Source organism: Cebus imitator, unplaced genomic scaffold (assembly GCF_001604975.1).
Source record: "Cebus imitator isolate Cc_AM_T3 unplaced genomic scaffold, Cebus_imitator-1.0 Scaffold264, whole genome shotgun sequence".
NCBI classification, from domain to species: Eukaryota; Metazoa; Chordata; class Mammalia; order Primates; family Cebidae; genus Cebus; species Cebus imitator.
In genome coordinates this window covers 2395979-2420910 of record NW_016107579.1, presented here as the reverse complement: position 1 = coordinate 2420910, position 24932 = coordinate 2395979, and the positions used below count along the sequence as shown (strand labels likewise).

The following is a 24932-nucleotide window of genomic DNA, read 5'->3' as shown; positions in this document are numbered from 1 at the left end:
TAGAATTAAATGAGATGGCGTATGTGATGTGCTTAGCAAAGCACGTGGCATGTGGCTAACAATTAGTAAATAGAAGCAATTATGAACATCACATCAGCCACGCTGTGTGCAACCACTGCCACCCATAAAGGGTATATTGAGCACCAGGTAAAACTGGCCATTGCTACCAGTGTGACAGAAAATTGCCACCTGCCTGTCCAGCTTTTCCTGACTTCTTCAGTGTGCCATTATTAATTAATTACCTACGCCCTCTAAAAGCTAGGGAACTCATTTCCATGTCATATATTAAGTGTCCCTAATTATTCTCCCTTCCTCACTATTGGGTTTGGTGCTTTGGAAAATCTTTTAAAGGTTTGATCTCTCGATTTTACCTCTCACGAGCGCTCTTTTCCAACCCTACATATGGCCCCCGGCTGTTCCTCCATTTGCTGACATGGAAGGTTGTCAGAGGCCCTCTGCTGGTTATCTCACTAATTTCCATCACATGTTGGAAGTGAACCTGGCCAAAGACCTCATGTTGTCATTTCTCTAAGCAGTCATATAGCCAGTATACGTTTTCTGGGATGAGGCTGTTTATCATGGTCCTAACTACCAGCAAGAAGCATTTTATGCAGGCCTGCACTGTGTGCTGGAGATCTGCTCTTACCGTTTATCCCCCTGACAATCCTGATCTGTCCCCTGCACAGTTTGTGCTGGGCTTTGGGGGTATTCTGTCTCACATGTCCTCAGGAGTACAGTGAGGCAGAGCAGAGAAGTAGGGGCACCCTCCCCTCATCATTTTCCTCTGTGGATGTAATGGCTCTGCCCTGGACTCCCAAAGGCTGCTGGACCCTGCAGGTAGGGCTTATTATGTGATAAACTACCTCAGCCAGGGGCCAAGGGGTCTTTGGAGAAAATAAAGGCAAAATGGAGCCAGCATGTGCTCCTTTTTGCAATCTAAATGGGTAGCACAGTGGCAGCTTTGGCCAGGAGTATGGCTGAGTTCAGCTGAGATGGCATGATTGGACTACGGATGAGTCCAGACAAGCTGCCCAGCACAGGTGCTTCATGAAAGAGCCTTGAACCTTGACAGGCAGGGTACAGTGCTCTTGGTGTCCCTGTGCTCATGCTGGAGGATGGGGGTTCATTTTGCTGGAAGGTGCTTCCTGCTGGATTGGTGGCCCCCAGGTAACATCTAGAATCAAAAAGTGGTTTGAGGTCAAAGCAAGGGCAGAGGCTCTGTGTTTACTCCCAAACCGATATAAAGTTGTAAGAAAGCTGGATTTCAGAAGAAAATACAAAATATAAAATTATTTGTAAGTGGCTTATATATTTCTCACAATTAAAAAAAGAGAGAATGAACTTATTGAAACTTTATATAAGAACTCTAAGCAATAGCCCCCAAGGAGCTCTTGCTTAGCCAGCCATTTGATGCTGCAATTCACCATTTATATGAGTTAGATCCTTTGCATATGTGATGACAGGGGAATGTCCATGATCACAACATAGTGACAAGTAGACAAGTGCAAAAAAATGTTTTGTGGCATTTGCCTGATCTCTGACATTAATAAGATCTTGGTTAATATTTCTCTGAGAGTTCACAGAAAAATTAAATATCTTGGCCAAAGTTGTGTATTTCTGGCTCTTCCAAAATTATCAACAGAGTGTTCTCCAAGTTTTGGTTGCATATGATTTCTTGTCAGCAGTACAGGAGGGTCACAAAATCCTTTATTCATTTTCCCCAATCTCAGGAATATCTTGGCACCACCAGCAGCGGGTCCAGCTCCTGACAGCTACAGCACACACCTGCATCTTAAGGACGGCCAGTTGAGTCAAAGCTCAGGACATACCTTATAAACAGGATGATTAATAGTTTGCTTCAAATGTTTTTCATTTGGCAAACTTGAGCACAAAATGCATGGAAGGTGTGCATAGATGATGCTTCTAGTTCCTAGAGAAGATGTGGCTTCGTAACCTACAGACTAAAAGACATTCCCATGTCTTTTAGAAATTGGTTGCCAAACATGTGCTTGAAACAGTGTCTGCAAATATACATGCTCATTGTCTAAAATTAGCCCAGCTTCTCAGTCTATCTGAACCCAGGTTGTAAAATGGAGGCAATAATGCCTTGTGGCCAAAAAGCCATCCATGACTGGCCAGCTGTGCAGCCTCCGAGTCAGGCCAGATGCCCGGCAAGTTAGGAGACCAGTGAGCACACAATCGCTTGAGCTGCAGTCACTCTCCATGCAGCCAAGGCTTTCTCCACTGCAGGTGGAATTCTGGAACCTCAAAAGTATAATAGTCAAAGATGTACTGACAGATCAACAAAGTGGGAAGCCAAACCAAGAACATTCCTGAGACTGGTGGGCCAACGATGCCCTGAGACTCATAAAATAGCTACCGAGGAGGCTGACGGGTGGAGCCCATGAGACCAGTTTGAAAAGCCACATCAGCAACACTATCCATACAATGCACGTCATTCGTTGGATGGACCATTGTATGGTCATTCATTGTACGGCAAAAGAGGGATCCCAAAGTTCAAGACCCCTGGCTTGCCGGGCTTCTTTTCTTCTTTCCTTCATTCTCTTCTCTTGCACTGCACTTTCCTGATTTTCTTCCTTGGTCTTTCTTTTTTCCTGGATCCATTTCCCCTTGCTGTCCTCTGAGTATCTGAGTGATTCTCAGTCCACTTCTGTATCCACACTCACTCCCAAGATGACCGCATGTCCAGTCCAATGGCCGTACAAATGTACAACACCCAGTGACATCCAAATTTATGTTCCTAGCACTCCCCTCTCTCTCAACTCCAAACTGGTATGTTCAATTTAATTTCACTTAAAGGACAAATTTAAAACCTTAATTAACAAATACCAAATACCAAAACAAATACCAAAACAACCACAAAATCTTATCTGATGAATCGGACAAAGTATCTCACATATCATGCATTTGTCTGAATTATGTGGCTATGCATTTTATAATCTGAGCACTGGAGGAGAGGCCTGCATGATTTTTTAAAGTGTGTCATACATCGGTGTCAGTCGATTCTGCTTAATGCTGTATTTCTATATCTATAGAGTACCCTGTTGTGAACAGGATGTGTTTCAAAACCCTTTGGGTAAATTAATATTCTGAGTCTTATCTCACAACTTTTTAAGAAGTAGGCTAGGCCATAAGGTGCTGAGCTTTTCTTCCTTTTCCTGGCTACTGATGTCAGCTCAGCTGAAGGTCTCAAGGCCTTCATGAGTTCATTCCAACACCACAAATTCCTGGCCTCCTGTCTGTACCCACCTCAGTCATACCTGTAAACCTGCACACTGACCTGTCTAGAGCAGCTCCCATCATGGCTGCTTAGAAATTGTAGTAGTCCCTTCTGCCCATGGAACTTAATAGAATTATGGACCATCAGAGGGGCAGGGACACACAGAAAGGCCTATTGTGAGAATATCAACTATACTTAACATCTGAAATATTATCTTGTTTAGTATAATTTTAGTGATCGTTTATTTTCCTTTCTTTTTTAGGCCCAGATAGCTGAAAATAATAAGCCTCTTTTCTCTGGAAAGAGAATCAAGTCCTGTTTTTTGCAATATAAACAGTGGCTACCTTATATTTAAAAAAAATCTCAGAATGGCTCCTGGTCCTCTAGAAAATAATCTATGTACATTTTATAATGTAGAATTAATTCACAGTTTCTGCTTTAAACACTCATTTGTTGGAAAAAATATGTAATTGCAGCACTGAAAGAGTTGTAAACAAATGAATACCCAGACTTAAAACAATTTTAGCAATTGTTAAACTGTAAATTTAACAATTTTAAATATCTGTCCACAGTAGACCACTGTGGACAGATATTTAAATCCCAAACCTAAATATCAAGAGATAGGAACTGGGAAGCAGAGATTACCTTAGGTGTAAAATCTCACTTTCAAATGTTCTTAGCAGCCTAGGGATCTATGTCCTCTGGGGCATGCAAAGACATTCTGTCCACACCACAAATGAGACAAATTCATCAGACCCTTCACTAAGATTCTGAAAGCTCTGGAAGAAAGAAGATTCCTTTTTATTTTTTGAGATGGAGTCATGCTCTGTTGCCTAGACTGGAGTGCAGTGGTGCAATCTTGGCTCACTGCAATCTCTGCCTCCCAGGTTCAAGTGATTCTCCCGCGTCAGCTTCCCGAGTAGCTAAGATTACAGGTGCCACCACCACGCTGGCTAATTTTTGTATTTTTAGCAGAGATGGTGTTTTACCATGTTGGCCAGGCTGGCCTCAAACTCTTGATCTCAGTTGATCCACCAGCCTCAGCCTCCCAAAGTGCTGGGATTTCAGGCATGAGCCACTGTGCATGGCCCATATTTTATCTGAAATTGAATTGTAAGGTTGATATAAAACCAAGGATGTACCAGGAGCCAAACTTAGAATGGGAATGGATCAATTTCTGATTTCAAGTTTTGATCTTGGAAGAAACTTACCTGAACATTATTAAAAATTATCTACATGATACAAATTATCCCAAAGTGTTTTTATTCTGAAGTGTCCAGTTCCAATTTATATCATGTCAGATATGTGTAAAATTCATTACTGTTATGTGTTTGAAAATATAATATTCGAACACAGCTTATTCTTGTTTTTAGAACTTGACACCTACTTTTCAAATCCTCTCTTTGATCTGAGAACTCAGAAGAAATTGGAAACTTGAAATCTTGACACTCCTTACCTGATGTTGGCTCAATAGCAAAGGCTTGATGAGACTGAATCAAAGTGATATGGAACTCAAAATCTACAGGACAGCTGCACTGCAAAGGAATAACATAAGTTTTGCTGCAAAACAAACAAAAAAGAAAACAAAAATATTATTTTTCTTTATAACTAGTTCTTTTGGTAGGAAGGAATGGAGAGTCAAGTTATGTAATAAACAATGATGATGACTGCTAGTGCTGATCTAGCACTTCCCGTGTGCCAGGAGTAATCCCATGCATTTCCCATGTATTAACTGTTTTAATCCTACGAGGTGGTGCTGTGATTATCCCCACTTACAGAGGAGGAAACTGAGGCACAAGAGAGGGTAGGTATTCCACATAAGGTGACGTAGTTAGTTAGAGGCAGACCTGGGAGGTAATGCAGTTGATTGTGCTGGGTGTCCATACTCCTCACACCACTGTCCTTGCTACCCCTTGAGTACTGTTAGGTTTATTTTCCAGAATTGCCATGATAGGGAAAAGGCACTCTGTACCACACAGCTTGGCCTCACCAAACCAAGAAAAGGCCAAAGAGATGGGCTTATAGAAAGCCTGGGAGACCCCTGGCCTTTCATAGAGACTGCACGGGACAGTGTGGAGGAAGCCACACTTCGGGCTATGCTTGATGGAAAGAGGATAGGTACTCTATTTGGTCAAAAGTCCAGCAACTATTGGAGAACTTGGAGGAGGTCTGTCACTGCAAGACAAGGTGAACTTCGTCGCTTACAGCACCACAGGAGCTGTGGCAGTGGTGGCATTCCTTGGAGTGCTCCATGCCCCTGTCAGGGCAACCCAAGTCAGCCAGAGTTGACTGCATAGGGAAGCAGAGCTCTCCAGGGTAATTCTGCATCCTGTGCAGTGCTGGGGCAGGTTATCGGCTCCCCTTGCAGCAGTAGGAAGTCAAGCGCCTCCTTTCAAGTGACCCAGCCACTCCCCGCATTCCTGATTTTTTTTTGCAACCTTTCCCTTCTCCTTCAGCCACCAGCCAGCTTCATCTTCGAATCTGAACATCTCTTCTCTACCCCATACCTTCTGAGCCCTGACCCCATCACAGCCCTCCTGCTGCGAGGCTGGCCCTGCCTCTTATTCTTTTAGCTGCTGGTCTCCCTGCCAACTGCCCATCCCTGCTCATTTCTCAGTTCATATTCCCAGGAGAACACAGTTGCAATCTGGTTTGAGCAGAGCTGCCAGGCCAGCTGAGCTCTACCTTCTGGGCAGGACCCATCTAAACCCATCTGTCTGTGGACTTCTCCAGTAAGGACAGGCTTCCCTACCTGCCCAGTGTCTGTCTTCCCTGGAGATTCAGAGTCCTATGAAGGCAGAGACCAAGTCCATTTGGGTTTCTAGTATATCCCAGAGCATCACACAGACCAAAACTCAACAAATATTTGTTGGTGTGAAGTGAAATAACCCTTTCTTCAGTAGCAATTTTGGGGATATGATATAGCTCAGATGTGGCTTTTAAAGTTATGCCCCAAACATATTCATTTGGATTTAAAAGTCATTGTCTTTAAAAAATCTGTGAAATATTTCAAATATAAAGGAAAATGTAAAGAACAGTAACATAAAGATCCCTTTATCTACTTCCGAGCTCCAACAAATCTTTTGCTTTGGGTATATCAGCATTATGTTTTTAAAGAAATAAAACATTACAATAGAGTTGATGCTCCCTGTAGCTCCTTACCCAATTCTCTCCCTCTTCTTCCTTGCTTTAAGGTGGTTTTATCAATCTTTATTTTGGAAAAAATTAAAATCTCTTCCAAACTATGAACATGGATGGTCTCTATCTCCTGTGACCTACCGCCTTGGCCTCCCAAAGTGCTGGGATTACAGGCGTGAGCCACTGTACCTGGCTAAGGTTTAATTTTATATCCTCAATCAAGTTTTATAAATGTCTCCATAGTGAGCTTACACATTTTGGTTAAGTATTTTCCTAAGTGTTTTGGTATGTTTGGGTTGTTATCATAGAATACCATAAACTGGGTGGCTTCTGAACAACAGAAATTTATTCCTCACAGTTCTGGAGTTGGAAAGTCCAAGATCAAGCTGCTGTCAGATTCGGTTTCTGGTGCAGGCCCACTTCCTGGTTCACAGATGACCATCTTTTCCCTGTGTCTTCATATAATGAAAGAGGCCAGGGAGCCCTTTTATAAGGACACAATCCTGTTCATGAGGGCTTTGCCGTCATGGCCTAATCACCTCCCAAATGCCCCATCTCCTAATATATCACCTTGGGGGTTAGATTTAAACACATACATTTTGAGGGGGAAACAAACATTCAGACCATAGCACCAGGTATCTAATAGCATCTGTGTCGTAATGAATGGAATGTTTTTCTTTTATAATTCATTATTACTAGTGTATTGCAATGCTACTTTTGGATTTTGATCTAAAACCCTGCTAAAGTCTTTTACGGGTTATAAAAGTTTATCTGTAGATTTCCTTAGATTTTCTATGTAGAAAATTACACAGTCTAGCCCAGGCATGGTGGCTTGCACCTATAATCCCAGCGTAAGTTATATAATCTATATATAAAAAAAAAAAAAGATTCTCTTTCCTATTTACTTTTCCAACCTTATAACTCTCATATATTTTTCTGATCATTGCACTGATGACTTCTAGTATAATACTGAATGGAAGTGAAGAGGGCATTCTTTTGTTATTTTGACTTTATTGGAAATACGTTAATTTTTACTACTAAGAATGATATTTTTAGAAAGTTTGTGATATGCCTTATAAGGTCAAGGGAATTTTTTTCTACTTCTAAGCTTTTATCCCATTGAATCATGAATGAGTTTTCTTTTTCTTAAAGTTTGCTTGGTATATGTACCTCTTCCATTCTTTCATTTTCAAACTCCCTGAAAAGTTTTCTTTAGATGTGTCTCCAGAAAGCAGCATATAGCTTGATTAAAACATATTTAGCAGATGGGATGTTTTCCTTTTAATAGGTGAGTTTAATCTGTTTTCATTTGTTATAATTAATCATAGATATATTTGAACATATTTCTACCACCTTGTTTTGTGTTTTCTAACACAAAAATCCTGTTTTCTAAAAAACATCTTTGGTTCATTTTTGTTCTTTTCCCTCTTCCTGGACTGATTCCTTTTACATTTCTACTTTTTTTCCCTCTATGACTTGGCAGCTATAGATTGCATTTCTATAATTTTAATTATTACTGTAAATTTTTGAAAGATATGTCTTATTGACAGCTGGGTGCTGTGGCTCATGCCTGTAATCCCAGCACTTTGGGAGGCAGAGGCTGGTGGACCACTTGAGCTCAGGAGTTCAAGACCAGCCTGGCCAATGGAGCAAAACCCCATCTCTACAAAAATACAAAAATTAGCTGGGCACAATTGCATGCACCTGTAGTCCCAGATGCTCGGGAGGCTGGGATGGGTGGATGGCTGGAGCCCAGGACGTGGAGGTTCCAGTGAGCCGAAATTGCACCACTGCACTCCAGCCTGCACTCCAGAGCACAGCCTTGTCTCAAAACAAACAAACAAACAAAAACCCCCAAAAAACCCAAAACGATATGTCTTACTTATTGAAAATTCCCAACAAAGTCTAAATGTATCTAGTATTTCTATCCTTCCAAATACAGTGTGGTCAGCCCTACCTGCCTATCGAAAGCTCTTTCTTATCCCTCCATATTGTATATGCTGGGTTGCAGTTTTAGCTTAAACAACAAAAAATACTGATTTTTAAAAATGGTTACTCATTAATTAAATTTACCAATCTATATAATTAATTTTGGTGTTTGCCATTCTTCAATTCCCATGGCTATGTTCTGAATATGTTTTTCTCCTTGCTGCTTTAATTTTTTTTTTTTTTTTTAGTGAGGATTGTGTATGAGAAATTCTTATGTATATAAACTTATTTTTTATTTTCTTCCCTGGGAAAAATTTTAGGTTGACTGTTTATTTTCCCTTGGCATTTTGAAAATATTTACTCCACATCTTTCCTTAATTGTTTGTTGCTGATGAAGAACTGTTGTCATTTTTTTTTTGTAGATTATCACTCTTTTCTCCCTGGCAGCTTTTTAAGGTTTCTCTCTTTTTTTTTTTTCTTCTTACTTATTTATTTACTATAAAGATGGGATCTCACTTTATTGCCCAGGCTGCTCTCAAACTCCTGGGGTCAAGTGATTCTGCGTTGGCCTCCCGGAGTGCTGGGATTACAGGCGAGGTTTCTCTTTATTATTGACACTCTGCAGCTTGACTCTTATGTGTTTAGGTAGAAATTTGTCTTTAGCCTGCTAGATATTAATATTTGAATGCACTTATCAAATCTTCATAATTATCTTTAATTCTGAAAAACTTGGTATTTTTCTGTACCATTCCCTCCACTCCGTCTTGACAGAACTCTAATTTATGAGACACATATATCTTCGAGCTTCTCAGTCTAGCTTCCATACTGCCTAATTTCCCTTCATGTAAAATGTATCTTCTACATACTCTATGCTGGGTGAATTCCTGTATTATTATTATCTTCCAATCTATCAGTCTTTTCTTATCTTCAGCGTAGAGTTTATTCAATCCATTGAGATTTAAGTTTTTGCTGTCTATATTTTGAATTTCTAAGATTTCTAATTGGTTCTTTTTATTTGACCTTTTTAACGATTTCCACCTATTTTTGTTGCATAATTTCTTGATATTTTAAAATGGAAGTTTCCCTCAATCATCTCATTGAGAATCCTAAGTGCATCTATTTTAAAGTTTTATTAAGCTGTTTCTAAAAATTTGTTTCATTCAATTATATTCTGATTGTTGAGTTTTGGCTGTCTTTCCTGGCACAAGATTTATTCATGTGTTTTGGAATCTGGATTTGCAGGCTCATTTTGAATAAAAGGATTTAATCTATATTGAATTTTATAATTGCATATTGGGGCTCCTGCCAGCTAGCTATTTTAGTGCCACAGTGAACTCAGTCACTGGGCCAGCAGGTAACATGGCTCACCTCTGCACCACAGCTGATTAGCATTGCCCTCTGCACTTTCCTCTGTCCACAACCAGGGACAAAACCCCAGGCCCAGGCAGCAGGTCAGTAGAGGGTTTCCAGCTTTCTTTCATGGGTAGTGCAAAGGTGGGGCAGCTCACCTCTTCTTTAGGCTAGGTGCGGATCCCCTGAATCAGTGAGACACTTGTGGTCTCCTTTAACCCATGGAGGGGTCTCCAACGCTGCCTGACTGCTTCAAAACCTGGAGCCTGCAAGCCTGTGGCTGCACCCTACCTCCCACTCAGCGTTTCTATGCTGTTCCTGCTCTGTGGAGATGTTCCTCTTGTTTCTGAGCCTGAGGTTGTCTTTTTGGAGGTCTCTTTTTATATTTTGTTTGTCACTAATTGGTATTTCACACAAAAAAAGGTTCATTGAAGTGTGAGCATGCTACTTCATCTTGACCAGAGCTCTACACTCTGAATGCAGAGCTCCTAATATCAGGCAGTACCCTGTTTCTAATTAATTTGCACTGGTATTTGTTTTTAAAACATTGTTCCTTAGCTATGGTATCTTTTTGAGAGGAGTGTAGCTGTACTGTGAGCACATGAGATCCCCAATAGGGTATAGGCCTATATACCTATATAGACTTAATATACTCATGTTCAGGGGCCCTAGGTTTCTGCTATAAATTCTGAATAAGGGTCACCATACAGAGTTTGGTATTCAGTCAATGGTAAAATGAATACTTCATAGGATTTTCTACCAAACTCATAAATCCTGTCTTAAATCGGGCTCTGTTAGAGGTATGCAGTCAATCTTCACTCTCTGAGATGTTTCCTAATTCTGAGAAACAGAATATATGAAGGTAAGGCAATTCATCCTAATAGAGGCTCAGGCCCCAGAGTGTCAGCTACTCTACCAGCGCTGGGTAGATAAAACTAACATTACAATTATACATGCATGCGAAGTTATTTATGCCCCTCAGAACCTAGGTAGGCCTTGGGTGATGTGCAGTGTGAAGTGTTAAACTGTCCAGATATGGTCTTTGAAGATGAGGCCAGTGACTCACACAGCCACACAGGCTGTGTTGCCCTAGGTCGGTAACCCAGGGGCATGCTCAAAGCTGTCCCAGCAAGCCAAAGTCTGACGCTCAGGGCTCCTCTGCTAAAAGCCGTATGTTTGCATTTTCCTGAATTGAAACAAACAAAAACCCCTGGGGCATTTCCCATTTGTTATCTATACTCAATTTTCAATTAATTTCACAGCTCTGATAAGTCCCATGGAAAAGGTGCCAGGGTGTTTGTTTAATAATTATTTGAAGCCAAGCTCCTGATGCATTAACCAGTGGAAAAATAAACAATCCCTTAAGGGCACAAAATTCCAAGTGCCATAATTCAGAGGCAGATATAGCAGTGTAAGTAGTACAATTTTCAGTGGAATTGCTGAACTTTTGCTTTCACTAATGTCATGCATATTATGGATGTCAAATTAGTTTGTATGGCTCCCATAACCATAAATCAAAGACAGTCCAGATGAATTTGAGTCAAAAGAAATTTTATCTAATATGAAGTTTATTTAGAAGTTTTTGATATTTAAAGAGACAGAATCCTATTAGAGTTTGAGTGGAATTTAACATTTTAAACTAAATTCTATATCTCATGCCTGTTATTTCTCAGAACCAAATAGGATATTGAATTAGAGTTCTTCTGTAACTTATAGGAATCAGACAATTACAATATTAAGGCAAGCAGTTGTTAGTGCTTCTGGAAGTAACCACAACTTTTATCCCTGTTACCTTATTATTTAAACATTTTATCAATTATGCTAAGGCTACACATAAAAACATATTAAGTACTTTAAAATAATTATTCCCTATTTGAATAAAATTGAACCCAAACCTTTTAAAATAGTAGACTTTTATATTACAATCATGTGGAAATTGTATGTTTATTAGAAGAGAGCACAAGTTTGCCTTATAGAAATTACGTATATAAAATGACTTAATAGAAATTCAAATTTATTTCTTGTCCTTTCTCTAGAACAAATGACCTTGAACTTACTTTAGATAACACAAAATCAAATATACTCTCTAAGTCAAAAATTCAGATATCTAGAGAGGAGAGTGAACAGGCTACTTTACCATAATAGGATTTGGCTTCTTTTCTGGAAAAAGAAGGTTAACTGACAACAAGCATGACAAATGATAACTTTTTCCATGATGACTAGATTCAGAAGGCACAATAAATTAATCATTAGTTATACTTGTATGAAATTTGAGGGAAATATCAAGATAAAAGAAAGCCTTTCCATAGAGATGTACGGATGAGGTAAACTATAACATAGACAACAACATGTGGTGGTATCAATAGCAAGGGAAGCCTGGAGTTAATGGGCTCAATGATCTCATTTTAGGGTTAAATCAATTTAGTAGGACTTTTCCATTGTCAACTGCTCATTGATATGACAATCATTCACAGATCAAAGGATGTGGACAACAATGATATATCTGTGTGCCATTCTTTCCCCTTTGAAGGTACAGAGGATTCATGAAATAATACAGAGCCTGGGCAAGCTTTGGGGTAACACGTTGTGGAAGGTTTTAAATAAGTCTGCAAACTCTTTGACATTCTTTCCATTTAGAGGTGGGGTCTATGTGTCCTTCCTTGATTCTGGGCTCTAGGACTACTTAACTAATAGAATACAGTGGAAATGATGCTGTACTTGTTTCTTAAGGCCAGGGCCTAAGCAACTGTTATCTTCCATTTCTCTTGGGATGCTTACTCTAGAACCTTCTCACCATGTTGTAAGGAAGCCCAAGCAGCATGTGGAGAGACCTACGAGGACAGAACCAGACTCCCAGCCCTTAGGCCGTCTGAGATTCTGTACAATAGCCGGTATGTGAGTGGAGCACCTTGGAAATGGGTTTTTCAGCTCCCAGTTGAGCAGCCCTAGCTGATTGTGCATGGAGCAGAGAGGAGCATTCCCCATCAGGCCATACCCAAGTTATAGATCCATGAACAAAATAAATGACCCTTGTTATAATATGTTAAGCTACTACTTTCAGGGTGGTTTTTATACAGAAAAAGGAAACCAAAGAATATTTTCTCTTTCCTGCTTCATTTCTTCTTCAGCAAATGATTACTTGACCCCATTTCTGGATGCAATCTTAATTTGGCAATTTTTTTTCATTGTACTTTAGGATCTGGGGTACATGTGTACATCCTGCATCCTGCAGGATTGTTGCATAGGTACATACATGTCATGGTGGTTTGCTGTCTCCATCCCCACCCTGTCACCTACATCAGGCATTTCTCCTGGTGTTATCCCTCCCCAACCTCCCTGTCCCCCACTGTCCCTCCCTTCCCCTCCCCTCCACCCATCCCAGTGAGTGTTGTTCCCTTCCGTGTGCCCAAGTGTTCTCATTGTTCATCACCCACCTATGAGTGAAAACATGTGGTGTTTGGTTTTCTGTTCTTGTGTCAGTTTGCTGAGAATGATGGTTTCTAGATTCATCCATGTCTCTATAAAGGGCACAAACTCATATTTTTTATGGCTGCATAGTATTCCATGGTGTAGGTGTGCCACATTTTCTTTGTCCAATCTATCACTGATGGGTACTTAGGTCGGGTCCAGGTCTTTGCTATTGTAAACAGTGCCGCAACAAACATATGTGTGCATGTGTCTTTATAATAGAATGATTTGTAATTCTTGGGGTATATACCCAGTAATGGTATTGCTGGGTCAAATGGAATTTCTATTTCTAGATCCTTGAGGAATTGCCACACTGTCTTCCATAATGGTTGAGCTAATTTACACTCCCACCAACAATGTAAAAGTGTTCCTTTTCCTCCACATCCTCTCCGGCATCTGTTGAAGTCTTTGTTTTTTGTACTATCTCTTAATATGTACCAGCTATTGTGCTTATATCTCATCTAACTCTCTTAACAAGCCTATGAGGTAAGTACTATCCCTATCCTGATTTTATGGACACAAAAACTGATCTATAGAGCGGTCCAAGGTCACGTGGTTAATAAGTGGTGAAGTGCAGTTTCAAGCCAGGTCTCTAGAGCCTGAGCTCTTATCTGCTATACTACAGCTCCTCTCATAGGTCTGTAATACTACAGAATACAGCTAGTGCTCGACTTACGACCACGGTCGGGACCGCGGACCGGTCGTAACACGATTTGGTCATAAGTTGAGTAGGCTATATGTACAGTTGAAATGGTGCATGCGGAGATGGTAGTGCTGCCGGAAGCTGGTCCGCACTGTCGTACGCCCAGCTGGGCAACGTTTGCGCTGCCAGACTCGGAGCAGTCGTGGCTAGTGATTATGGTCGTAAAGTCGAATGGTCGTAAGTTGCGTAGGTGGTAAGACGATCAATACCTGTAGCTCCTGGCATTGCATTGTCTGCATTGCAGTCCCCTCCCCTACTGCTGCTCTCTTTGAAACTGATCCCTCTGTGCCTTGTTTGTTAAGCTTTTCAGAGGGCATTTCTTCTAATAAGCAACCATCAAAAAAGGACTATAACATTCCACTACGGACTGTTTGTGTCCCCTCAAAATTCATATGTCAAAGCCCCAATTCCCATGATGGAGGTGGGGACTTAGGAAGGTGATTAGGTTTAGATGAGATCATGAGGTTGGCACCCCCAATGGGATTTGTGTCCTTTTAGGAAGAGGAAGGGACTGGAGCCCCTCCCCACCACCCCATGTGAGGAAAGCCGTAAGAGGGCCCTCACCAGAGCTCAGCCATGCTAGCCCCTGATCTCACACTTTCCAGCCTGGAACTGTGAGAAGAGTCTGTTCTTTAAGTCTCCCAGTCTATGGGAATCTGCTATGGCAGCCAGAGCTGAGGCAAATGCCAAGACCTTTTATAAAATGTTAGCAACCTCCTCTCGAGCACCGGCACACACAGAGAGCGATGGAAGGAGATCGGGGAACTGGTAGTTGCTTTCCTTTAAGCTGTAGATATAAATTGCTGTATTCAGAATGTGATCAATAAAAATAGAAGGAAATAAGGCACAATATTAGCTGTCTGATTAGGCCTCAATCCCCAAAGAAACGGGCAACAATTTGAAGAGCTATAAAGAACTGAGGGTAATACAGATTTCAACTTTCAAAGAATGCTCTTTTACCTAAGACAATTTATGTCCTTTTGAACTTTCATGTGTTGCTTCTTTTCTTTTTTTTTTTTTTTTGACACATGGTTATATGAAGCAGAAAAAAAAATGGATCTGCTAATGTGCTAACTTTGCTCATCTTATTTTCAAAGACATAATCTCACTGGGATTGGGGCCTCAGACCAGAAGAACGGTAGACCCATAATCTCTGATGATATAGTCAAATAAGGATAATCACAAATTTACATAAAGAAATGTTCAAGTAACCAGCACTTACTTATTTTTCACACTTAGAGAATTAAACACCACCTTCATTTTAGATTAAGCTTAGACCAGTATTAGAGGTAAAGGGAATCAAATAGCAAAGTAATGCAGGAACAGAAAACCACATACTGCATATTCTCACTTATAAGCGAGAGCTGAATGATGAGAACATGTGGACACCACACACTGGGGCCTCCTGGAGTGTGGAGGGTGAGAGGAGGGAGACGGACAGAAACAACGACTGCTGGGTATTAGGTACCAGGCGCAGTACCCCGGTGATGAAACGATGTGTACAGCAAACCCCTGTGAAACGGGTTTACCTATGTAACAAACATGTGCATGTATCCCTGAACCTAAAATAGAAGCTGAAGAAAAATAAATGAAGTTAAAATTATCAAATAAAACTTTAAGGTTAAAAACAAAAGTCCGTGGAATGAAAGAGTCAAGGGAGCCTGATGGCTTCTCTCCCGGCCTGACCTCTGACTTCCGAGCCCTTAGTTCAGTTCCCTCTTCAACCTGACTTCGTCCCACCTATTGGTAAGGCTGCTCCCACCCCTCCACCTTCACCTCTGTCCCAGCAGTTTAAGAAGAGGAAGAATTCTGAAAACACTAGGAAACAACCTGAGTTAAATAAGGCCACCTCTTCATACTTGGTAAAAGAAGTTACGGCATTTCTCTGGGGGCGGGATGGGAACTGAATTCAGAACAAGTTAGAGGTGCTCGAGATGACATGACATCTGTCATCTGTAAGATCATATGTGCCCTATTCGTATTTCAAAAACACAGGTTTTTAAAATGGCTGTGGTAAAATATATATAATGTAAAATTGGCTATTTTAACCATTTTAAGTGCACCATTCAGTGGCACTAAGCACAGTCATGCTGTTGTGAAACTATCATCATCCACCCACAAAATGTTTTCATCTCGCAAAACTGAAATACTGCATTCATTAAACACCAACTCCCCATTCTGCTTCCCCACAGCCCCAGGCAACCACCATTTCATTTTCTGTCTCTATGAATTTGACTACTCTAAGTACTTCGTATGAATGAAATCGTACAGTATAAAACGCCTGTTAAAAATTAAATATTAACTTCATTTAAGATGAAAGTATTAATATAACACATTTGAAAATAGCTCTTTATACCTCACCAGAGTTGCAGATAATGTGGAGGAAGGTGGGGTGAGGAAGGAGATTCAGGGGGCCAACTGGAGGTGGTAGCAGGGCCTGTGGCTGGGGCTGGAGAACGGGGCCGGCTGGCAGCAGGAGTGAAAGCTGTGGTCTAGGGTAAGGAGGCAGCTAAGGCGGATGTGAAGGGAGATGAAAAGCATCCTGCACACTAATCTCTTTTTTTGTTGAGAAAAATATAGCATTTATTGGGGAAAGATAAGAGTACACACTAAAAACTGCTGCTATTCTTTTCTCTTAGAGTAGGAGGCAGAAGAAACCACATGTTGACTATCTTCAAACACGCGTCCTCAGAGCTAAATGAACCATAATAATGTTTGGCCTGAAACAGCCGGCAGGATCCCCAGCTGCCAGTTCACTGGTCCCGAAGGCTTACCCACCAGCAATAATTAAAACAAGACGCTCACTTGGGGCTGGAGTAAGACACCCATTTTTTTTTTTTAAGAAAAGAAAGCAACTTAAATTCAAATACTTGTGGTTTTGAAATTGCAGTATATAAGAATCTGGGGTGAGAAAATTAGGACAGATTTAATTTGAAAAATTATTTAAGAAATTATAGTCACCGTTCAGTGAACGGGTTGGTAGTTACTCTATTCTAAACATTTTTGACAGGCATTACGTAATCACATGCTAGAAACTACATTAAAAGTGCATGTATGTGAGTATGTGTGTGCATGCGTGTGTGTGCAGATCCTACAAATCTGTGCTGCTGTTGCAGCAGCAATGACCAAAGGTGGCCACTTGTGCAGTGTTTAGGTGTGAGGCTTGACAGCTGTATTAATCAGGAAAGGAGGAAGGCACTCAGAAAGCATTCTCAGTGCAGGGGTGTCTCTCCAGGGCCAAAAACCATCCACAATTGTCACCTTTTCTCCTTCCAGGAATGTACTGTGGGTAGACACTGAAATTCCCTATGTTATATTCTTAAATATTAGAATTGGGAATTCATCCATGAACACTTTTTCTAATAGTAGTTTAAAGTTTCTTACTTCTTAGTGCTGATACTAGCTTGGTATTTTCACAGAAGCCACAATGTGTACATGCTTTTAATGTAATGAATCATTCCAAGAATTTATACAGACTAGACAGAAAATCCTAAACAAAAAAGGTTCCACCTGTCACCACTGCCTTGGCACATACATTCATCTGCTTTAGACGTTGTTCCTAAATTTGTACCACTCCACCCCTTGGCCTCATGCAAACCAATTTACCCATTTGCACATAGTCTAAGAGAGGACAGCAGAGTATTACAGTTTTCAAGCTAGGCTTTTTTAAGGTCAACATTGGCTTTCTTCATTTTAGATTTTCAGTCTACCCCTTGCTTTCTCTAGGAACCACAAGTCTAGAATTTAACATTTTGTGAGAAAATTTTGAAAAGAATAACCCGTATCTTTCACTGAAAAGTTCCCTTTGTTGACCATCTCAAGGCGGCATCCACTTCTGCTAAATGAAAAGAAGAAGTATGTATGCCCTTTTGTTATTGCATTACAGATCCCTATAGTTTTGAGGTTGGATGATTTCCTTTTCCTACTAAAATTCATGAAAGAGACCGGGTCAAGATGAGTAACTAGATTGATATTACATCAGCAAAGGTATATTAAAGAATTTTTACACAACAACGTATGGAAGAATTTTTCATATAATAAACATTTGGACTTTTAAAAAATTCTTTACTTTTTAGGGATGAGGTCTCACTCTGCTGCCTGGGCTGGAGTGCAGTGGCCCCATCAGAGCTCACTACATCCTCGAACTCCTGGACTCAAGGGATCCCCCTGCCTCAGCCCCCTGAGTAGATGACACTACAGGTGCACCCAGCTAGGCTGTTCTTAAATGACAAGAATTGTTTTATCCAAATATCAATTTGAAATATAAGCTTACTACGGATTCCTGCACTCAAGTAGGGGTGAAAATAAAGAACGACTGTGTCATGAGCTCAAGTCACCTTAGTTAGATGCTTTCATAAAATGCTGCGCTCCTTCCCGTCAACTTCAAGCTTGGGGCACATAAAATGAGTCTCTCATACGAGTAAGCAGTGTTTCCCTTGACAAGCCGAAAAAAGTGAATTTTTTCTCTTCAAGTAGGGAGGGCTTCGAAAAACACTTATGAACATCAATTTGACCTTCTTCCCCAGACATCTGCATTCTAACACAGTTTCAGCTGGTTCTCGGCCCCCTCTCCTAGAGGCTCTTTAGTGGGACAATTCAAGACTGGTTATTGTCTATGTGGGGGCAAACTCTCACCATCAATCTTCCTTCTCAGCACTAGCTTAAGAATGCACGTTCCCATGTGGCCCAGATGCTTTAGGCTCCAGGGGCAGGGAGAGAATTTGGTTGTACTCAAACATCATATTCTGGAACCTTGGCTGTTCCCATGCTTTCTAAAAGGAGCCATGAGATTCGCTAAGTAAGGAAAAGCATCCTTCGGTAAATTTCGGAACTCATGACATAAAACTTCAAGAAGCTAAAGTATCCTGGCTTTGGAATGGAGTCTCCAGGAACCTGTTCTGCAAGTGTTGTTAATGTGGCCCTGCAGCCTACACGGCTTCTACAGCCCTGGGATGAGTACATGCTCCACTTGCTGTGGGAGCCCATGGCTGCCTTGCCCATGGCATCATTTTACCAGATCTTCAGCTACCAGATCCACAGTGGATCCTCTCCTGGATTTCTCATCTCTTCCCCAGGTGACTTTCAGGCAGGTTTCTCTAGAGCATACTAACCAATTGGTTAACAAAGTCAGCTTGGTGCAAGGAAAATGAGTTGATGGGAGAGCAACTGGTCAACTGACTGGACCTGCAAGTTTCGACTTGTTATCTGGTACCAGGAAGATGCTGCTGCAGAAACTACAGAGCATGATGAATTAATTAACATGAATCTTTTTAGAACCATGGGAACGGAAAAATAGAAAATTTCAGTGTCTAATAAAAGCATATTCATATTTACTTAGATATAGGAAGACTGAGATTATATTTTATCTATAATACTCTTTAAGATATTGAATGATTACAAATTTTAACAAACCATAATGTTAGGATATCTACTTATAAAGCACAGTTTCAACCTACAGAAGGGAAAGAGAACCGAGAGTCCTCTGTACCCCATAGATGCTGTGTTTGACTTAGAAATGTTGGACAGAAACTGGAATGCAACATTCTGTTATTTACAGAGGCTGTCAAAATACATTTTACCAGATCTTAAGCCACCAAAGTTGTTTGTAGGTGGCTTGCAAGTGTCCACATGGAATTTTATCTCAGTAAGGAAAATTTACAACCATCAAATCCAGCCACTGAAAATGCGGCTGATGAATATATACCAGTCCACTTCAGGACCTTGTGGAAAATGCTCTGAGGTCTCATCCTACCCTAAGAGAGGCTCTACCCAGACTGCAACAGCATCCCTGAAGTAAGGGGCAACCCCAAAGTAAGAAACAGAATTAGTGGTATTAAACACAAATCCTACAACCTCTGACAATTCTGTCCAAATTGAGTCTATGTGAAAGGGAAAACAAACCCTTCTGAATTCAACTTTTGCTGAATTTGTGGTCTCCCATCAGCTTTGTGCTTTCTCATCATGTACAGGATTCCTTTTTTAGCTGTAAAAGTGGTTGTTAGGCTGGGTGTGATGGTTCATGTCTGTAATCCCAGCACTTTGGGAGGCCGAGACAGGTGGCTCTCTTGAGCTCAGGAGTTCGAGACCAGCCTAGCCCACATGGTGAAACCCCATCTCCACCAAAAAATACAAAAAGTTAGCCTGGTATGGTGATGCACGTCTGTCGTTCATTTATATAAAATGTCCAGAATAGGCAAATTTATGGAAATGGAAAGCAAATTTGGGTTTGCCTGATGCTGTTTGAGGGTGGGATATGGGTAGTGGGTATGGGTTTCTTTCTGGGGTTATAAAAACGTTCTAAACTTGCATGTGGTGACAGTTGTATATACTAAAAAAGAGTGAATCATGCATTTTAAATTAGCAAACTTTATAATATGTGAATTATACCTCAATAAGACTTTTTGGAAAGTACAAATGTGTCTTTGTTCATGCTGTGAAATCAGAAAGAGAAATACCCAGTTCTGGCTAGCTCTAGTCTTCTGAAAGTTCTCAGCTCTAACCCACTAGTCATTCTGTCTCACATAAGCGGGTGGGGGACAACTAAGAAGTACTTGTGAAGTTCACAGTCCAGAGGTGCAGGCTCTCTAAAAGACTGAGACTTAACCATAAGACTGTAGAATACCCCCCTGCTCTGACTTTACCAACACATTATAAGAGTCTGTTTACAGCAGTTCCTTTTACTCAGTACATGATGTCTGGCTCTCAAGGTAAAATTACAAGACATACTAAAAGGCAAAAAAAAAGTTTGAAGAGACAAAGGAAGCATCAGAACCAGACGTGGCAGAAATGCCAAAATTATAAGACAGGGAATTTAAAACAACTATGGTTAATATGCTAAGGGCTCTACGGGTAAGTAGACAGCCTGCAAGAACAGATGGGAAATGTAAGCAGAGAGATGGAAATCCTAAAGAAGAACCAAAAGGGGCCAGGCGCAGTGGCTCACGCCTGTAATTCCAGCACTTTGGGAGGCTGAGGCGGGCAGATCATGAGGTCAAGAGATCGAGACCATCCTAGCCAACATGGTGAAACCCCATCTCTACTAAAATACAAAAATTAGCTGGGCATGGTGGCGCGTGCTTGTAGTCCCAGCTACTTGGGAGGCTGAGGCAAGAGCATTGCTTGAACCCAGGAGGCAGAGGTTGCAGTGAGCCGAGATCGGGCCACTGCACAAAAAAAAGAAGACCCAAAAGGAGATTCTAGTGATTAAAAACATAATAACAGAATCAAGAATACCTTTGAAAGACTTAATAGCAGATTGGACACAGCTAAGGAAAGAACCTCTTAGTTTGAGGATATATCAATAGAAACTTCTAGAACAGAAAAATAAAGAGGAAAAAAGACTGAAAAACAAAAACAGAATATCCAAAAACTGTTGGACAAGTACAAAAGGTATAATATGCATGTAATGGGAATACCAGATGGAGAAGAAAGAAAGAAAGAAAGCAATAGAAGAAATATTTAAAATAATGACTGATAATTTCCGTACATTGATGTCAGACACCAAACCAAAGAGGATACATGCAAAAGAAAAGAAAGGAAAAGAAAAGAAAAAAAAAAAGGCAAAGAAAACTTTATGCTTAGGCATATTGTCTTCAAACTACAGAAAACCAAAGAGAGAGAAAAAAATATTGAAAGAAGTCAGAAGAAAAATACCAAATCTTCCCTACAGAGATAAGAACTGCATCTGACTTATCCTTAGAAACCATGGAACCAAGAAGACAGCAGGGTGAAATATTTAAAGTGTTGAGAGAAAAAAACCACTGCCTCAGAATTCTGTGCCCTGTGAAATTATCCTTCAAAAGTGAAGGGGAAATGAAAACTTTCTCAGACAAAAACGGTGAAGGGAATGTGTTGCCAGTGGACCTGCCTTACAAGAAATGTTAAAATAAGTTCTTTAGAGAAACTTGACATAATTTGGGTCAAAACTTGGACTTACATAAAGAAAGAAAGAACAATCATTGTGGCATTATGCAGAAGAACAAAGACATGGAATCAACCCAAATGCCCATCAATGATAGGCTGGATAAAGAAAATGTGGCACATATACACCATGGGATACTATGCAGCCATGAAAAAAGGAATGAGATCATGTCCTTTGCAGAAACATGGATGGAGCTGGAAGCCATCATCCTCAGCAAACTGACACAGGAACAGAAAATCAAACACTGCATGTTCTCACACACAAGTGGGAACTGAACAATGAGAACACATGGACACAGGGAGGGGAATAACACACAGTGGGGCCTGTCAGGGCTGGGTGGTGGGGAGGGAGAGCATCAGGATAAATAGTTAATGCATGCTTGGCTTAATACATAGATGGTGGGTTGATAGGTAGAGCAAACCACCATGGCACACATTTACCTATGTAACAAACCTATGCATTCTGCACATGTATCACAGAACTTAAAATAAAAATAAAAATAAAGAACACTGAAGAAGGAATAAATGAAGGTAAAATTAAAACTTTTATATTTTTATTTTTAATTGATCTAACAGCTAACAGTTTGTTCAGGATAATAGCAACAATGCTTTCAATTGTGTGCTCTTGTATATATTTCTTATATGCACAAATATTCACAGATATGTGCATACATAATGCTTATGTATAAATGAAATAGGTGACAGCAATTATACATGAAAGGAGAGGGAGAAATTAGGGTTATTTTGCTATTATAAGGTACTCACACTATCTGTGAAGCAGTACAATATTATCTTAAAGTGGCTTGGATTAGTTGTAAATACATATTACAAACTCTAGGGCAACCACTAAAAAAAGTAAACAAAGAAATATAACTGATATGTTATAAAAAAGAGAGAGTAAATGGAATCACATAAAATATGTGGTTAAAACCACAGGAAGATAAATAGTGGAAGACAAAAAGCGAAACAAAAGTACAATGGCAACAAATACAAAACTAACAAATATGGTAAATGTTAACGATATCAATAATCACTCTCAACATCAGTAATCTAACTGCACCAATGAAAAGAAATCATCAGAGTGGGTCACTATAGACACTTTGAAAGGTAGCTCGGTAGCTTCTTTTAAAACTAAACATGCTCTTACCATACAATCCAATAATCATGTTCTTTGGTATCTATCCAAAGGAATTGAAAACTTATGTCCACACAAAAACCTGTGCATGGATGTTTGATGCAGTTTTATTCACAATTATCAAAACTTAGAAGCCACCAAGACACCATTCAGTAGGTGCATGAATAAATAAACTGTAGTACACCTAAACTATGAAATATTATACAGCACTGAAAAGAAATCAGCTACCAAGCTCTAAAAAGATATGGAGGAAACTTAAATGCATATTTCCAAGTGAAAGCACTTATGAGAAAAAGACTAAATACTATATGATTCGAACTATATGATATTCTGAAAAACTATGGTGATGGTAAAAAAAAAAAAATTAGCAGTTGCCAGGGGTTGGAGGGGTTGGAGAGAAATGAATAGGTGAAGCATGAGATTTTTAGAGCAGTGAAAATACTCTGTGTGATACTATAATGGTAGACACATGCCATACATTTTGTCCAGACCCACAGGATATACAGCACCAAGAGTGAACCCTGAACTACAGACTTTAGGTGATAATGATGTGTCAGTGTAGGTTCACTGACTGTAATAAATATGCCACTTGGGTGGCGGTTGTTGATAAGGAGAAGCTCTGCATGCGTGGGGCAGGGAGATATGGGAAATCTCTGTATACTTCTTTCAATTTTGCTGTGACTTAAAAACTGCTCTAAGAATATAAAGTCTTCAAAAAACTCCAGGCCCTATTATGGTAAGATAAATAGTCATAAAAATGGCTAAGATGATAAATTTTATTCTACGTGTATTTTAATACAGTACTATAAAAACAAAATCTAAAACTTAGAAGAAAAAAAAACCCTGGAAGCAGAGTCAGAGGTCCCATCTCTGAAAGACCCATGTCAAGTAGATAGTTCATCCAAAAGAGGTGCTGCCACAGGAGCTGCCCCTGAGTGCGGTGTGCAAGTAGGAGAGACCAGTGAGGTAGGACCCAGAAGCCACCAGGTAGCTGGGACACGTGCAGAGGGGTAGCGCTCAGAGGTGCACATTTCTAGGCCCATAATTGATCTGACAAGCTGCGCCTGCAGAAAGGAATGGAGCCATGTAGGGAGTCCTCATGTCAGGAGGGGCTGAGAGATGCTCATGCTAAGGCAGAGAAGGAACAAGGCTGGACTGCAGTCATCACAGAGTGGGATGGCTCGATGGGTCTCACAGGAAACAAAGTGCTGTGACGCGAACAAAAATGAGAGTGGCAAGCTTGGAGACCACAGGCAAGATTGGCATTTAAAGTGGTAGCTTCTCACGTATCAGAGGCGGTGGCTGGCAGCAAGTCTGCCCTTGCAGGGCGGAGTACTTGATCATTGGCAATATTAAGAATTGTTAGTGCATGGTAATATGTAAAAGCCAACTCACTTTTAGTAGAGTTGATTGTTTAAAAATTTTCTACAGTTGATGATTCCTGGAACACCCCCTCTTCTTTTCTACTCCATACCCTCCTTTTGCTGGATAATTTCTAGTCAAATTTCCAAACTCAGTGCAGGCATGTTCTCCTCCTGGAAGTGTTGCCTGGGCTTTGCATCCTACCTGCCCCCAGCTCATCTCAACCAAGCCAGGTAGTCACCCCTTCTCAGCATATACTGACTTAGGAAAGGAAACTGTCTATTTAATCATGGTTAACAGGTCTTGATCATCTCTGCATCCTCAGAACCTAATGCTGTGCCTGGCACATGGCAGGCATTCAATAAAGGTTTGTTGACTGACAGAATGAATGAATACTGATGAAGAACCCACCCAGGCTGAGCGTGGTGGCTCATGCCTGTAATCTCAGCACTTTGAGAGACCAAGGCAGGGGGATCACGAAGTCAGGAGATCAAGATCATCCTAGCCAACATGGTGAAACCCTGTCTCTACTAAAAATACAAAAAAATAGCCAGGCATGGCAGTGTGTGCCTGTAGTCCCATCTGCTCAGGAGGCTGAAGCAGGGAGACGGAGGCTGCAGTGAGCCAAGATAGCGCCATTGTACTCCAGCCTGGGTGACAGAGTAAGACTCCATCTCAAAACAACA

The 24932-nt window shown here is 40.6% G+C and overlaps 1 protein-coding gene across 4 annotated transcripts in view; it reads right to left on the bottom strand.

Moving 5' to 3' along the window:
* The window catches only part of CFAP221 (cilia and flagella associated protein 221), a 103324-nt gene that overhangs the window by 57280 nt on the left and 21112 nt on the right, over positions 1-24932 (bottom strand). For all 4 annotated transcript variants that reach the window (XM_017500254.2, XM_017500257.2, XM_017500255.2 and 1 more), the window contains one exon: positions 4698-4801. In XM_017500254.2, the coding sequence (XP_017355743.1) occupies positions 4698-4801 (104 nt within the window). The remainder of the gene's footprint in view (positions 1-4697; positions 4802-24932) is intronic.